Source organism: Dreissena polymorpha, chromosome 4 (assembly GCF_020536995.1).
Source record: "Dreissena polymorpha isolate Duluth1 chromosome 4, UMN_Dpol_1.0, whole genome shotgun sequence".
Classification (NCBI taxonomy): Eukaryota; Metazoa; Mollusca; class Bivalvia; order Myida; family Dreissenidae; genus Dreissena; species Dreissena polymorpha.
Window position 1 is genome coordinate 40,837,521 of NC_068358.1, and position 18,913 is coordinate 40,856,433.

The 18,913-nt window shown below is 32.1% G+C and overlaps 1 protein-coding gene across 3 annotated transcripts in view; it reads left to right on the forward strand.

Moving 5' to 3' along the window:
• The window catches only part of LOC127877420 (tyrosine-protein kinase JAK2-like), a 41,762-nt gene extending 29,137 nt beyond the window's left edge, over positions 1 to 12,625 (forward strand). For 2 of the 3 annotated variants that reach the window (XM_052423288.1, XM_052423287.1), the window contains exons 14-15: positions 11,484 to 11,606; positions 12,066 to 12,624. In XM_052423288.1, the coding sequence (XP_052279248.1) occupies positions 11,484 to 11,606; positions 12,066 to 12,325 (383 nt within the window). In that variant the 3' untranslated portion in view covers positions 12,326 to 12,624. Of the gene's footprint in view, positions 1 to 11,483; positions 11,607 to 12,065 lie in introns of all 3 variants that reach the window. The other variant, XM_052423290.1, reaches the window with a different exon arrangement.
• The last annotated feature ends 6,288 nt before the right edge of the window (positions 12,626 to 18,913 follow it).

Consider the following 18,913-nt stretch of genomic DNA (forward strand, 5'->3'; position numbering starts at 1 on the left):
GATTTTCGTACTACAATCTTACGTAAAAAATCTTCCAGATTCGAAATCAACAAAAAACAAGACATTTATAAATTGTCTGCATTATTGATCAAATTTTAAGATATTTGTTGGTTTTCCGTTTTTAGAAGCTGTTCTGCGAAGCCGAAGGCAAGAGCTGAGCATCATACAAGCCATTCTATCCAGCAAAACTGACAGTTTTGGTTTACAGAAATCAACAAAGGAGGGATTCCTGAACTATCAAATTTCCAAGCTATACACACAGTTATTATCTGTGGTGATCTTTATTGGTTTTGCTTGTTTACTTGGATGGAACATGTGTGAACTTTTATAGAACTTTGAATAGTCTATATATGTCTATCTATAAACCAAAATCAGCTATTGTATAATAAGATCAGATGTGCAAACAATGTCAAAGGGTTGTTAAATTAACAATTTGAAGGCAATTATGCTGAAAAAAAAGAAAGTCCCCATGCAAATTTTGTCTGTATATCGACAAGTGTCTGCCGATAATTGTCAAACTAGTAATACAAAACTTACCACAAGTATGTAAAAGCACTAAGTACCTGTGATCATTTTTAGTAAGATAGTGTAATTCTAAACAGTAGCATTGAAAAAGCTTGTTTAGTAAATGCATAATGTAATTAATATGATTTCCGTTCTATTGTGTAATTAATAAATTGGTTGTTACTTGTTAATCCATTATAAATGTTTTATGGCTAGTACAAAACCAGCAATGTTAATTTTGTAAAAGGTAATACAATAACACCACTTTGTAATTTCATATACGTAAATATTCTTGAAATGTAGGTTGATGATTGTGTTTTAGTTTTACTTATTTTGTAACTATTATTTTATGTGCAAATAAATGATGTGAAGTGTTTTGTATCTCCACACAATACCACATACCTTTTTATATATGTACTATGTTATGTGTTATTTGAATGTTTAAATATAAAAAAATGGATGATATAACATGATGCATTCTAATATTTGCATTCAAATTGTAACTATAGAGCTAAGTGTATGCAGTTTAGACTGTGATTTTAGAATTGCTACAAAATGGCTAGTTTTTTAGTGGCGACAAAATTTAAACTATTCAACAAAAGTTTGCGAAAGAAAATTAGAAACCTGCAAGATACCTGTATTTATTAAATATTTTAATTGCGAATCAAGTATGTTGTTATGCTGTTACACATAATTATACATTGATAATAAATAAGAAGACAATAAGTGGTGTTAACGTTTCCCAACAGTAGAAATCATTCTTCTGATGAAGTCAGTGATATACAGACGAAAGCTCCAGGTATGGCTTTCAATACGTAGTGTGTGTTATTTGACAGTCTAAAACTTATTGGATTAAACAAAAATCCTGTCAAATTTGTCAATCAAAATTGATTTGACACATCACATGATTTTGATTATGTTAAATCAGTGTACTGTATGCTAAATGCAACTGCTTTAGCAAGCTGTCAAGTTGAATTGAGACATTTGATGAAACAAACTGTTTCCTGGGTAGGACTAGTACTTAGTGTCTATATGAAGTACCATGACGTCGAAAGTCTACAATATAAAGAAGTGAAAGACCTACTAAGTAGATCGAGAAATGTACTTCGACGTTTAATTTTCACCGACCCTTGAGTGTTAGCCAATCAGAAGACACCTTACGTCTGTTGCTTTTAGAGTTTTTTTACATTGAACATTATTATTATTATTATTTATACCGAATTATGCCACTATCGACCGCTTACTCATAGATATTGTGCGTATTTATTTAACATTATTATTATTATAATTTATACCAAATTATGCGACTATCGACCGCTAACTCATAGATATTGTGCGTATTTATTGACCTGGCGTGGCGGAATTAACCTCTGACTTATGCAAGTTATGGTTATCACAAAATACCACCAACGGGGAGTTTATAATACATTATTTATCCCATTAATGCTTGGTAACTGGTTACCGTTGGGAATTTCCAACACAGTAATGCGCTGGACGGTCGTGATACTCCGCCCCGCATGATCATTTCAGACACACAATATGCTGAACAATTTTAATTTTAAAAAGGTAACAATTGAATCTTCTTCAAATTTGTATATAATCTATTTCAATGCATTAAATACTTGAAACTTCTATGTGACGTTATTTTGCCATTCTGATATTTTTATTCATTTTGTCCTCAACTAAAGAGCTTTTAAACATTTATTATGAATAAATCTGAAGGAAAAGCGGCTCAAGAGACTAGTGTTTTGATTGGCTGTTCAGAAAATGTGTAAGTAGAAGTACAAACATGTATGTCCAAGTACAAATTGTACTTTGTCGTACAAATATATACTTCGAAGTGTATTTTATATTCATGTCGACGTACAATTATTGTACTTCGACGTACATTTCTCTTTTTAACGTGTAGGTCTTCTTGACTTTCAACCCAAATGGTACGCCATAGTATGTCTTTTATAGGGTTATCTAAAGAATGCTCCCACTTAAAGGATCAATACAGAGACCTCCCAGTGACTAAGCCAGTTAGCAGACACCCCATCCACTATACCACAGACACCGAACCAGCTATAAATTCCTGTGGCTAGAAAAAAAATAAATATATAAGATGCTAGATCTTCAAGCTTGGAACATGTAACTCGTTTTAAGATTGATTTTTTTTGGATGCATTACTAAATTATTGCAACAATTATCATATTTTGAACACAATCATGTCCATATATTTATTATTAATACATGGTTATCAAAAAAACTTAAAAAGCTTTTGCCCGTAAATTAGGTAGCACCTATAATCATATTATTAAAATGATATTTACTATGAATCAGAAGTCAAATACATATCAATTAAATAAATAAATCATTTATAAAGACAACTATTACCTTTTTAAACAATTTTTTTAGAAGGAATACGAGTATTTAACAAATGATATCGTATGACTAGTCTGTCAAAATACTGTAGTCACTGTAAACTACCCAGAGTGCACTTATGTCAGCATCAGGAAATCAACTTCCTGTTTATGCAAAAATGGCTGCCACATTAACAGACGCTAATAAAATGAGACTTTTAAAAAGGATATTACAAATAATAAAGAAGCGCAAAAGGTAGGCATCGGCTGTTATCAGCTCCACACAGCATCCAATAAAAGCATTAAATAACAGTGACATAGTCATATAGATGCAAAACATAAACGGTAAAAATGAACTATGTACATCAGTGCTCCAGCCAGCTTTTCAAAATAGAGGGGAGCTTCCCCAAAAAGGGCAAATTTCACGCGTAATTTTGGAAAATAGGGCATTTGGTTATTAATATACTTAAGTATATACTTTGCTTATACTATATACTTATGAATTGTAAACATTAGTGCATTGAATGTTTTCACCAATTGTATGCTGTTCCTCATTTTGTGTAATGAAATTATAATAAATATATTACTATCTACATTGGCGCTAAGGAAAACAACTTCGTAGCCAATTTCATAACCGACTTGGGCTAGCATCCGACTACACGCATTAGAGATATGTAGATATCATATTTCTTTCCGGTCTGTGTGTGGGGGGGGGGGGGATTTTGATGTTTTTTTATCACCTATCATCATTGAACTGCATGTTAATCTTTCAGGTTCCAGTTTAAGCATCAGTGGCCTTGTAGAAGAAATGAAGAAAACATGAAATAAATTCAGGGGTTTCACTGGGTCAAATAAATGTTGTGACTGTCATCACTTAATTTGTTACTTTGAATAACTGTGAGCCAATGTTTTTCCACAATAATATTAATCATATTAATTAAAACAATAATCTATATTGACAAATTTAAAGTCTGAACAATGATCAATGTCACCATGAAGTAGCATCCAGTCTGGAGATTAGAAATGAAACATTGATATATTTATTTTACAACACGTTATTTCAACTAATTAATGTCAACAACGTTGGCAGTTTTGCTAGGTCGCGAAAATATATAAAATTATCAAAATTACATTTTACTTGCAGAGTGATAAATCCTCCATCCAAACAAGCTCTTTATTTGTTGAAATAACAACTGTCTGCCCCTATTCATGTTAAAATTCATCATGATTGAGAACAGACAGTGTTTTAAAGTTCTGAAATAAAATCCAAACACAAATACGTTTTTCAATGCTGTAATTTCGGACTTAAAATTAACCGCATATTCACATTAAAAAAGATGATTAATTTTCAAATTTTAATAGGTGTTTTGAATTAAAAATCACTATTTTGGCAAACAAAAAATCATAGCCAAAGAATTCAGAAGTAAAAAAAATCAATAGTGCTGAGTTTGATTTCATTCGAGTGTGATTGTGCCTAACCAAGCGTGACCTCAGAGATAATCTTTCACAGCATGTTACTATCGTCTGCAACAAAAGGCTAATTAATGATATGATAACAAACCATGCCCTTGGGGCTTGTTTGTTCACAATGTGTTGACTTAGTACGCCCAGGCAGTCATGTACCGGCAAGGGTGTTATCTGTGAATTCATGTCGATGTTTCAGGCGATTTACTGTATACGGCCGGAAAACAGGAATTTAGAGATCAAAAGGGCATTTGACAGAAAAATAGAGGGGCGCTTTTTAAGGGGGCAAATTTTAGAGGGGCGCAGCGCCCCTCTATTTATTGCTAGCTGGAGCACTGTACATGTACATAAACACATGTTTTCATGAACAATCTAGGGCAAGACAATATTATCGATAATATATCTATAGATACAAAACAGAAATACACAAAAAGAATGGAAATGAAATAAAACATATGAGTCAACCGACCACACACGAATCATCCGTAACTATTTGAAATATTTATACGCGCGTTCTTCGAACATACCTGTTTTAGTAGTTTGTCGGACATTGTTATTTGACTCGATTGTTAATAGTATCACGAATAATCACGCCATACATGCCATACGTCCCGATCTCGGCGGGACAGTCCCGCTTTTGGGCCCTTTGTCCCGCCGTCCCGATATGAGACGATTTGTCCCGACATTCGTCAAAAACGATGTAAGGTCTATAGGTTCCCAATAAAATTTGCTATTCAAGCTCTGTTTCGCTAACACTTACCCCCGCTAATCCCTTCATTCCCCCCAATTAACAATCCGATTCTACTTACCGTGTGTACCAGTGTTGTTTATGACACCTTATCAGCGATTTATCGGCTAATTATTGATTTCATCAGGCATTCACACCATGGTGGTCTTCAAAATAGTGGTCGCTTATTGCTATCGATAGTTGTATTATAATGAAATAAATGTTGAAAATGTGTTTATTTTTGCATTTCTTTGAAATGTTTTACAAAACAATTGTTTTGTAAAATTAACTCTACGTCATTAATGAGTCTTTTACATTCAATGTTTAGTTCATAAATAGCGGGATAATCCGAATGTGCAATATACAAAAATCGCAACAAACAGTCCAATAAGTGATACCCATCCTGTCTAGTGTAATTGGGTGTAATTGTAATAAAAACAACGAGGTGCTATGCATGACAGTTTGACCCTACTCTAATTAAGCTAAAAACCACGAGGTGCTATGTATGACAGTTTGACCCTACTCCAATTAAGCAGCGACAATTGACAAGTAACAAACTGCGCATGGATACATGCTTAAAAAAACATCGCAACAAACAGTAAAAGTGGTACCCATCTTGTCTTGTGTTATTGTAATAAAAACAACGTGTTGTTATTCATGACAGTTTGACACTACCCCAATACAGCGCCTGACAATTCACAATTCAGTTTAATATGTGTATATAAGAAGAAAACAAAATATGATTATTAACATTAGAGAAAAATAATTCGAGTAAAGCATCCATAGACTTCTTTTGTCCTTTTGTTTTTGTTGGTGTAAAAACAGTTGAGGCGTTGTTGACAGTTAAAATGAACACAAAGACGGTTTGCTTTAACCAAAAAACCTACCTCGGAAATGTGTACGGCCGCGCATTCCGTGTGTAACTGATGTAACTGTTCGGAAGATAGTTTACTGTAACCCGTACTTTCAGTGTACTGGATAGCCTCCCCTGCGTTAATGTTTGCCATTGAAATTAATATAATGAGTATTGTTGTCGTAATGTTCTAGATTTTGTACTCTAAAAAGATGATTATTATCTTCGTTGAATATTATCTTCGTTGTTTGCTATTGTATTATTTTATAAAACTGTTATTGTTATGTTTTAGATTCCATGCTTCATATCAGATGTTTTGTGTCTTGAATAAAAGTATCAAGAGTATTTGTTAGTACTATACTGACTACAGTAAAGGTGGAATGATAAATCGTTTTAGGTGTCCCGCTTTTTGGTCAAATGTCCCGACAATTTTTTATGGAATGTCCCGCTTTGGACCTAAAAAATTATGGCATGTATGAATCACGCTCATGCTTAATAAATTGGTCAATAGGGTGTAATAATTCTTATTAAATTAATCAAACTACATGTATTACTTATCATGGAATTCTCTGAGTTTAATCCTTTTATTTAACGTTTCGGCATTATGCATTATCAAAACAATGAAACATATATGTAAGCCACAGGTGGTTAGCGTGTGGCTATGCTATTAATTAGTGAAAACATCATTTTGAATAATAAATTATCATATTATAAAGAAAAATTAACTTTTCTGAAAAAAATAATTCACTATCAAATATATAATATATAACAAGGTATCCAACTCAAAATCACCCGAAAACGGGTTGCATCGTTTTGAACAGCCATTTCTTCATCAATTTTGCAACGATTTTCATGAATCCGGTTTTATTCAACGCAGAAATGAATTTCCTTTCTTGAAATGTATATATCTTGTTATATTTCTATACATGCTGGGTCAAGAAATAACACGATACACAATTCGTTTGACCTACTTGACAATGATCAGACCATATTTATGAATGAAATCTCCAGTTGTAAAGACACACCTTCGCATTGGACCAATCAAATCACTCGTGTGTTTAAAATGTCAGTTAGTTGTAATGTATGTAAACAAAGGTTTCAAACGGCGCTGGACAGTTAGTTTTGATGCATAATGCAACGGCAAGCACGGTAAAAATGTTTGTTCACACGTTTTATTGAATTATTATTGTATTGAGGTCTGTGAACTTTGCAGGGAAAATGCCCTTTACTCCGTGCAGATTTCAATCATTAATATCATAGCCACACGCTAACCATCTGTGATGGAAGCTACGTTTGTTCGTCTTTTGACAGGACAAATTAAATAACAAAGTGAATGTTTTTAAACGTCAAATGACGCTGTACATGATGACGTCACAAATGACGTTATACAGAATCGTAAAAATTCGCCAAAATGAAATGACTTTAAATATGTCACGTAATTACATATTGTTCGTTGATAACACACAGTAATAACCAAAGTTCATTTCTGATTTCATCGCGATTTATTTATGTAGAATATTTTTTTTCACACAACGCTTGCTAATATACACGAAATACAATTTTACAGCGCGGCAGCCAACATGGCCGCCACGTCAAGAAGACGTGACAACTCTCCAAAGTTCTTTTCAAATCTAACCGCAGATCCCTTTTTTCACTAACTAAACACTGCATTTTATCACCAGGTTAATTTACATAAAATCTACTTGTAATTTCCATTGGTCACCAAGGTCCGGGCTTATTACGGATTGGTTGACTTATTAGAATGTTCTAGAAGGAACAATCTATTCATGTATTTACTTGCTTGCCAAATGCACTAAAATCTAATCAATTTATATTGGTTTAGAGTAATCCCGTTATATTTGTCAGTGCCATAACGTGTGTATCCTTTGCAAATAAGGCTTTTCGGTGACCCTTTTGTTTGTGCTGTTTCGATGACCATGTGTGGGTACTATTAATCTTGTGTCTATATGCTGACCCTGAATTCATTGTTAAGTATATGGTCCTTTGATTCTTTTATCTAAATGACTTTTCATTTTATTGATCCCAATTATACCCCACCCTGGATGTAAACGTATTTGTGTTCTTACTTGAAATAAATCTTTAATCAGGTCTTAGTTTATGCAAATATCTCCCAAAAATGTATTATTAAATTCTCAATCTTCATCTTAACATTGCATATACATATTATTGAAATATCCCCTTATTAATTTCCATCATAAGAATAAACTCATAAGAATAAACGATATGTTATAAGCTGTTACATGACAAATACTTACATATTACATGTCTCAATCTTTAATCAAATGTGTGCTTTTGATAAATATAAATTGATATTTGACAATAAAACAAAACATCATCATATATAATTATAATTTAATTTAACTTTTTATCATTAATTAAATATAGTTAAATCATTTAATGAATTTACTGATATCAATCCATATCTACGTAAAAGATTATATAATGATATATTATTAAATAATGATGTATACTATTCTATGTATCATAAACATATTATGGACAAGATAAATTGCATATAGTACTATTATTTTTACACTCTTTTAATTTGATGATTAATATTTAATGTTTTTCACACTTATTTTTTACTAGATAATTTTCCGTAGCAGGACATTAAGTTGATTTTTAGTATTTAATCCATTTGGTGATTGTGTTTCAAACTTCTTTATAAATTCCGATTCCTTAATAAGTCTGAAATAACGGGAACTGTCACGTATTTGTGTTAGCACTGATATACCCATGTCCTGCCCTCTGTGGCCAGCACCATTGCAATTTTCTGTAATTGGTTTATCTTTTCGTAGCCGCACGTCAGCCTCGTGTTCTTTAGCACATTCCTTTAACGATCTGCTTGTCTCTCCTACGTATACCATCTTTTGGCATTTAGTACAAAATATACCGTATACCAAGTTGTAAATGTAACAGTTCTGTTGTATTGCTTCATTTGGAATTTCATTTCTAGGGTTGTTATGAAAACCTTTTTTTAGCATTTTACAGACTATACAAATTGTCTTGCATGATTTTGGTATTTGTTGAAAACGCTTGTTTATTTCTTTGTTTTTTTTTAATGGACTAAAATGTCACCGATATTTCTATTTCGTCTGCATGCAACTATTGGTACATCTGAGAAAACATTTTTCATTTGGTCTGATTTATATAGTTTGTCGGTATGTTTTCGAATTATTGAATGTATATTTGGAAGGTTGTTGGAATAAGTTATAGCTAGTGATACTCTCTTTTTGTTGTTTTATTTGTTTCTTTCTTCTCAAGTAAGTCTCTCCTATGTAAGATATCAACTCGGGACAATTCATGGCTTACACATTTATTTGGATAGCCTCTTTTTTTTAGATTTTGTTTTAGTTCTTTTTCCGATTTTGGTATTCTTTTTAAACGTATTCATTTTCCATAGGGCATTGCCTTCTTTACATTTGTTGGATGGTCTGAGTCATATTGATCATATTGATGTTTATCGGTTGGTTTTGAGTATAAATCAGTTGTTATTCTATCATATCCTTGTTGAATGTTTGTGTCTAATAAGTCCACTTGTGTTGTATTCCATCTTAACACTTTGATGTTTTAATGTATTTTGTTAGCTTAGTCGAAAATATTCATAAGTTCGTCACTTCCATGTCTCCATAGTCCAAAACCATCATTCTATGAAACGTTTATAAATATTGTTTGTTTATTGTATTCAGATAATATTTCATCCCATTTTCTCATGTAACAACGCGCATAATTTCTCCCAAGTTTCGATCCAATAGCTACACCCTCTTTTCTGTATTCTTGTCCACAAAATTCAAGCACATTATTTTCAAAGACAATTTCAATCATTTTCATCATCGCTTCAGTGTTGATGGTCTGAATACATCGTTCATTTAAAGCTTGTTTGCATGCCTCTGTGCCCTCTTTCTTTGGAATTTATGGATATAATTTGACAACATCAAAGCAGTATAGTATAATTCCTTCTGGTAATGGTGTATTCACTTCCTTCTCTATAGCGTTTAAAAATGCAGTGGTATCTTTTATATAGCTTGGTGTTTCTATTACATAGGTTTCTAGCTCCTTTTCTGCTACCTCTGCCATTCTTTCAGTGCTTGATCCACTGCCATTTACTATTGATCTATATGGGTTGTCTTTGTTATGTTTTTTTTGATTTTCTTTGAGTTTCCCTCTTGATGGATATTTGGGTATCATGTATTGTTGTAAGCTGTTTGAGATAACGCCATTTTTTCAATAGTTTATTTGCTAGTTGTTTTACCTTTTTGTTTGCATTTTCGATTCCATTCCCATTCGTTTATTCATATGTTTTGTCATTAAGTTCATTCTTGAGTTTTTCTTCATATTTATTTGCGTCTGTTATCACTATTCCAGAACCTTTATCTGCAGGCCTTATTATTATTCCGGAATCATTTAGTAACGTGTGCAATGCCTGTTTTTCTTTGTTGTGATATTTGACTGTCCCTTTTCTTTTATGCCATTAAGTACTTCATTTTTAACTGCTTCTATGGCATCCAGACACTTTTCTCTACCAGGTTCAGGAGTAAAACGACTTTCTTTCTTTATCTCATATTCTTCTGTTTCATTATTTCTTTCTTGATTTTCATCATTATGGAAATACTCTGCGAGCCGCATTCGTTTCTCCCATTCTGCTAGGTTACTGTGTATCTTTGATAAGTCTACATGTTTTTTAGACAGTACTGAAGATATTCCTTTGGAACATAGACTTGTTTCTGCTTCTGTTAACTTTCTCGAAGACAGATTTGTAACAGTGTCAATATTATTATCATTTGTTTTAAATGTGTCTTTTTTCACCCTTGGTTTTAGTTCTTTTATTGTTTGATTTAACAAATTACAAATCAATAATTGACATACCATAATAATATCGTCGCATATCTGCAAAAAAATCTTTCGGTCAAAATAAAATTCAAGTTCACCTAGATAATGCAATAGCTTTGATATAACGATTCTTTTACTGGCTACGAACTGACCTTGATACCTTGCAGGATGGAATTCAAGGCATTTAAGTGAGGTCACGTTTCCTCTTCTGGAACTGCCGCTTGTTTAAAGCTTTATACTTTTACATGTTTAATGGTCTATTTCGAAATTCAAAAATCTGTTGGTCAAAATAAATATCAATATAGGGAACAACAATAAGCATGTGATCTAAAATATACTAGTGCATGAGTGCAAAACGGTAGTAACTAATAAATATGAGAACACAGCTTAAGTACAAACGCTCTGGTGCTGACAATCTTCTAATTTAAAGTTTTGTGTAATACTGTTCTTACCCTCAAGCCTTTTCATTTAAGATAAAATTGTTTAATGCTGAACTCGCAATGTAGTATCCCTTTTAATTCCCTAGAATTCAAACCAATAGATGTATTTATGTAAATGTGATAACTGTTTGAAGATTACACTTTTTCCATATTTAAAGTTTCTGGTCTACCGGCGGGAAATTTATATATTTAAATTCTTTGGGCACTTATAAAGGTCAGCTAAGGTGAAAAGCTGGTTAAACAGCTACACATAAAAACAAAATCGCTAAATTTCATATACTTGATGATATTACACACTGCAGGTTCTAATAACCACATAAACAGCAGCCTGGACTACACTGAAGTCGATGTTGAACAAAGGGTGTCTGAGAGTAGTGGAAGTAAAAAGAGGGATGTTCCAGACATTTCTGCTCTTACTGGCCATGGTATTACAGGGTTTATTTAAGTCTTTAAAATGTGTGGATAATATTTTGACCCCTTGACCTTGGGCATCATTAACATAATAACTGGGTCAAAGCTTTTTATATTTTAATGTTTGATCGCTAACAGTCACAAAGTCAGTGATGTGATTTATTAAATTGTACTTGTCTCTCTTAACCTGAGTTAAGCAGTATTGAAGAGGAAATCTTATTTCTTGTTTCTGTTGTTCCTGTTTGGAATAACATTTGCAATTTGATGAGGATTTTACTAAAATTTAGCTTACCTAAATGGGAAATTATAAATATCAATTTGTTCACACACACATACACTTACACACACATATGGTATAAGCATGCAATACCTAACTCCAAGGTGAAATTGCATATTTAAAAATTGCTTTGGAAAGATTGTTTGCTGTAACCAAAATTACCGGTACTTGTCCGTTTGGGACTTAATAATTTCAGTATCCGAAAATCACTCGTTGCTGCTGCATTCCCAATTGGTGGCAGAAAGCCCTCCAAATGAAGCAGCAGGTAGTGAGCTGGCCCCTGCAGTCCTCTCCCAGAAACAATCAGAGAACAGGGTTATCCATTGTAAACAAACGTCTTGTGACCTTGGAACATTGCCTGAGGTTCCCAGGCAACGGCATACAATACTGCCCACACAGTTGGTGGTAGATATAAAAAAAGAACTGGGAAAAGTAAGTGGTAAAGGGTTGCCATGATAACTTTTTCTTGCCTGACAAAGATTAAAAAAAAGAAGACACAGTTTCTACAAAGTCTTAATAGGAAATGTGTTGTCATATGAATATATGAACATAAGAAAAGAATTCGGAAATAATTCAGAGCATGGACCAAGACTGAATGAAAAAACATATTTTAAAAGTTGTCTGTTGTGACTGTAAAAAATATATTTATAAATAACTATGATGGAGAATAGAAACCTAATTTTAAGGTTTTGAGGATAGAAGAAGGATTGTTAGGAAATAATTTTACCATAAATTGGATAATTAATGTCCAGGAAAATAATCAAATGCGAATTATATAAGAAATATTAAGAACGTTATCTTTAAATCCTGACTTATTATTTTTGGTCTCTTATTGTTGTGATTAATGTTATACACTATTATCATCTTATGCATTGTTTAATTGTTTTTAAAACATATCATGAATATAAGAATCGTATTTATGTTTTATTTATGTTACATAATGTATACCAGTTTTAGCTGGTCAAATTGCGAAGTAAAATTTCATGTCCCAACAATAAGGTATTCAAAAACATTCCTTAAAGTTGAGCTCTGAATTTTTTTGGGGATAACCTGACAAACTGCCATTACCATTTAGATATTCCTGTGTATTATGGCACCTGCCAACATATTAGCTTGTGCTTGTAAATTCCACTACATAAAGTATTGATTACAAAAACATATTTTTTATTGAATTTAAAACGAGTTTATATGTTTGATGTTTGTTTACAGAAAGATACTCCAGGGTTGAACTTTTACCTCCAAGTATCAATATCAAAATTTAATATACATTAGTATGAACTTCAATCAAGTAACTTTAACTGTATGTACTGTGCTCATTATGATTTAGTAGATGGTTGCTAAATCCTTGTATTTAATACCTTCAAATATACCTTAAACATATTTGTTACAGTTAAGATTTGTAATGGGGGCATATGGCCTTTTATAATAAAATTATTAAAACTAGATAGGTATGAACTAAAACAATCAGATTATTACAATTGGCTCTAATTAATAGCAAACAATAGTTCCAAACGTGATTAAAAACAAAAACTGTGAATACATTTAGCAGAAGTAATTGCAAGATCGTTTTCACTGCATAACCACTTAATGCTAATTGGTGAAACCATGGTATAAATTAGGTATACCTTTATATTTAGCCAAATGAAGCACAAGAAAACAGTCCACATAATTTTTGCATTAATCTTTCAGGTTTATGACCGTATTCCGGTTATAAATACACATCTGTGATGTGTCACTGAATTAACCCAAATAGGGACAATTTTCAGAAAATGAACGAAAATATTAAGTCATTATTAAAGCCACACACCTTATTTTGCATAGTAACTAAAAGTATAAATAAGAAAAATATTTTGTCTATGCCAATTAGCATATATATAGTGGTAACAAGGTAAAAATCCGTCTTTTTTTTCGTTTTAAAACTTAAAAATAATCACGTTTGTCGAAATGGACGTTTACGTCTAGAAATCCTACTTTCGGTTTTAAAAGCGGTACCGTTTGAAAAATAATAAATTATTTGCTACATAGGCTATATATTTAAATTTATTTATAATTAGAATATATCTGGTGGTAACAAGGTAGAAATCTGTCTTGTTTGCTCTTTAAAACTTTAAAATAATCGCGAATGTCTAGAAATCCTACTTTCGGTTCTAAAAGCTGTACTGTTTGAAAAATAATAAATTACTTGCTAAATAGGCTATAGATTTAATTTTATCTATGCCAATTAGAATATATATGGTGGTTACAAAGTAGAAATCGTCTATTTTACGCTTTAAAACTTAAACATAATCGCGTTTGTCGAAATGAGTGGACGTAAACGTCTAGAAATCCTAATTTAGGTTTTAAAAGCGGTACTGTTTGAACTATAATAAATTACTTGCTACCTATTCTATAGATTTAATGACAATTCAAATTTCATCTATATGTATTGATTTACATGTATTTCATTTCAAAGTCAGAGGCAAGGTGTGTGGCTTTAATAAGGGAAAATCTTTATGTCTTAACAACTACAGTACTGTTACAAAAAAAATATATATTGGCAAAAAATATTTTGTCAGAAAACTTTGGATGCCTGAAATCTTATCTCAATTACAGTAGTAAGTAAGGGTGCTCCTAAAAATATGAAAGTATCTGGATATTGTTCTCTAACCCTCTATTAGGCCACTCCAAATGGATTTGTTGGTCTACGGATTTTATTTTTTTTAAGTTGAAATGGCGAGCGAAAAATATTATTTTTTTTGAACACAGGAAAATTTTCGAGCGAGCGAAGAGCGAAGAATTAATGCAAAAATTCACGTTTCAATAGAAAAATATTGCATTATCAAGAGATACAGATTAAACAGCTATATTATACATTCAAATAAATTATTATACAAAGAATAAATATCGACCTTATATTTATAGGAATAAGTTTCATATGACCTTTAACCACGAAATATACATGTAACCATATCATGGAAGTGAGGGACACATGTCTACCTACTGCTTCTTATATTTGTTTGAAGTTTTAAACAGTGAAAGCTGTGAAAAGGTATACCATGTTGTAAGCTGTGAAAAGGTATGCCATGTTGCAATAGCACTTGAAGAGGGACAATCATCAAAATTATAACGACAGACAGTCGGACAAAGGCCATGCATATAATCCATTATCGCAACCTTATTTTAAAAGGGGCATATCGATGGCTAGTACGGTATTGTATTTTTCTGAAATAAATTTATACATTACTAAGAACGTATTTGATGTTTCTGAAATACACGGACCTAGCTGTCTCGATCGAATTTTCTAGCGTCTGCAGTTATCGATTAAAAATATTACGAAACACTATATTTGGCATTCGAATTCAGCGTCAAAATCGTTTCTGTTAGATCGCGTTTTTTTGTTTTGTTTTTTCACAAATTAAAAACCAACAACATTCGCTATGGTTACAGAAGGACACAAAAATGAGTGCGAGCGGTAACATTATTTTTTTCCATTTTGAAAAAAATAGTTGCGGCAAATCTGACGACCAACAGATACATTTGGAGTGGCCTTACATGAGGCCAGTTAGAGAAAAGCTGTATGCTGATAGAAGGAATCACCCAATATTGCATATTGTAATGTTGCGAAAACGCGAGTACTTTACCTGTCATTTTCTTGTTTATTTTGAACAATAAATTGGTAATAATTCGTTTAAATTCTTTTAGCTGGATTATACCCCCTTTCGAACTAATACAAACAGGATAAGGTTTGTGTGCAAGATAAATATTGGGATAAGATCTGCATGTTATAAGTACATTATATATATATATATATATTATATATATATATATATATATATATATATATATATATATATATATATATATATATAAATACTATCGTCACCTTAGGGCGAAGTGCGCAAAAACACAGCACTTTGGCGATGTTTTTTAACTTCTTTAAACTTAGTTTATATTTAATAACAATCTCATAATTAAATAATTTAAGAGAAAAACATTGTAAAACTATGAAAAAATATTTTAAATTTTGCACAATTATATGTTAAATTTCTAAATTTTCATTTTCGACTTAATTCTATTTCTACCTAATGCCAAAAAACCCATATAGAAATTTCACTTTATCTCTTCAATGCACTTGGGAGAAGGGAACTTAATACCGAAAACATACTAATTTACGCTCTACTTCTCTAAGACTGTTGATAAATTTAGCAAAAATAAATATTTAAATAATAAATAATAAATAAAAATATATTCTGCCGATACACGTCTGTAAACGTAACAGCATAATTTTATTATGCGTTTATGATAATTTTCTTACAATTTAATAATATATTTAATATTTATAATATTTATGTATTATCCGCGTGCTGATTTTTCTCTGATCTAAAAATAGAACACATACACTAAGTAAATGTTAGGAATTAGGGTGCACTCAGATATATACGTTTATTTTTTTAGATTCAATTGCTCTGTTCGATCGCGACCTCGGCGATGCATTAAATTTATCCAAGTATTGTGTGCTTTTTGTTGGTTACTTCAGACGTTTGTGGAACATTCAAGATCTTACATTTATTTCGACTCACCTATGGTCGGTGTTGTGCTAAACCGTTACGACATTGCTTTGCACGAATGAATCAGTGTACGCCTTTTACTTCTGCTTTATTATTTGTTTACAGTTTAGTGCTTGCATTTATTGCGCCAAATTTACCTCACATTTACTTATCACGTGATGCTTCGAATAGCCAATTACCTTTATGGTTAATATTCTTATCAATGTAAGTGTAATTACAAATATTATATAAATTCTAATTTTGATAACTGAATTAGTTCTTTGGTGGATTTTGATTAGCGTCTCTATAATGATGGCCAGCTAATGGTTAAAACAAAAACAAAACGAAACAACGTAAAAAACGACATTGAATAAAAGTGTGGTCATCTGCTATGAACGTTCATTAAATACATAGCATTGCGAATTTAAAACTATTTGAGAGATCCCGAACCTCACACTTAGCCCAGCGATATAAAACACACATAAGTGTGAATATTCTTTTGTAATACAAATTGAAAGGCAATAAAAGAGAGCATATAAATGATTTAATAACGGCTATATTAATCAATGGTTAGAAGAAACCACAGCAACAGAGTTATAGTTTTCTGAGGCACGATGCAATGAACGAAATAATAAGTATCAATTTTTCTTTTCGTTTGAACAAAAAAACACAAAAAAACGCGTCTGCTAATTTATTTGATGCATTTATTTGGTTTTCACTTACGCCAGTATTGTATCGAAGTATATGACAACGCATTCTCTTACTGTCGTAAAAATAAGACCTCTCGATATAAGATTTAACTATATTTAATAAATGTATACTTTATGATTATACTTTAAGAAGAATAAAAAACAGACAAACAAACATAACAGTGCACTCACACATATTGTGTATTAACTATTATACATAATACGGGTTCGATACATACAATATTCTCATTTGTACAAAATATTTGTTCTGATATCGCATAATTGGTATGCAATTGTCAAAAAATGTACGCCTGAATATTCATATACGGCTATAAACAAGCATGTTGCAATATACATATATTTTGCCATACAAGTTTTATAATTTCGCTTGCATCTTTCTATTTCCATGCATTTGTAGGCATTTGAAGGGAATTTTAAACACAGCACTGACCGCAGTTTTTCTGATATTTTGTGATGCTATGCAATGTAGGACCATAGGCGGATCCCCTAAAATCGCCAAAGTAAAGTCAATTCATTTGATGTTTAACACTTAACTAGATCTTAATCACCTATTTAAACATGTCAAAGCATTCAACATCACTATAATCGTGGCGCTTCCGGGGAGCTTTGCCCCCCTGGACCCCCAAAACGATAAACTATGCACTTTTTGGCATTAAAAGAAGGTACTTTGATGAAAGTATATAAGGCGTGACATGGTCGAGAAGTGGTTGTCAAAGCCTTCAAAATCACTAAAATCGTGGAGCTTAGGGAGGGGGGGGGGGCTTTGCCCCCCTGGACCCCTATCAGGACTATGCCCTGCACCCACCAGAGGTTCTAGCGGCCCCCCTGGACCACCAGCAAAACTTTGAATATCCCGCCCCCCCACCCCAAACCAGAAATCCCGGATCCGCCCCTGTGGACGGGTTGTTGTTTTGAAAATCTTTCTAGGGAAGCATATTTGTTTTAATGTATATACCCTGTATTTTTCGTACCCAAATGTTTTTTCGTACCCAATTTTGTTTTGGCATACTTTGTTTGTACCCTGAAGTTTTGTGTTTTGTAACCGTTTTCTAAATTATGTATCTTGGTGGATTTGAGCAAATAATACAAGTAAATGTCCAGCGTAAAGAAGCCTGTACGTCAGGTATACCCTTAACACAGTATTGAGTCGAGGTACCTGACAGCTTTCATGTTTGTCGTCGGATAATTGACAATCAATTTATATAAAGTAAATAGTCTATAAAATTGATCTTGGCAACAAAAATGTTCACACCTTAAAAAGGCACTTCACCATTTAAACTGATGTTAAATTTAATCCCAATTGCTTAGTTGAAGTAGTTTATTAATGTTTATGTTGAGTCATTTTAATACTGAAATAACTTTGCATAAAAATAAATCAGTTTCGTTAACACATGTTTTCTCTTATAATCACATGTGTAAACACGTATGTCCGAAAAAAGCATTGTCAACAATCTTGTTCATTTTTAGATCTGCTTATTCATTCTTAGAAAGATATTTTATTATTATGTATTTTTATATACATTTCCAGCATTAGGTTGCATTTTCCACAGTGTGCAATTGCTGGAAGAAAAAAAGCAACGTATAAATACAAAGTTTTGTGCTTTCATTTCATTATATTACGGGCTTTTTGCAGCAATATGAAACACGTTTTAGCTTCTGATTATTTCCCGTAAGAATGTATTTTGTTTTCTACGCAAACAGTATTATGTCGAAGTATATGAACGCATTCTCGTTATGGTGTCAGATTAAATATCGTCATATAAAATGTAACGACATATAATAAATGTAGATTTTATGATGATTTTTTA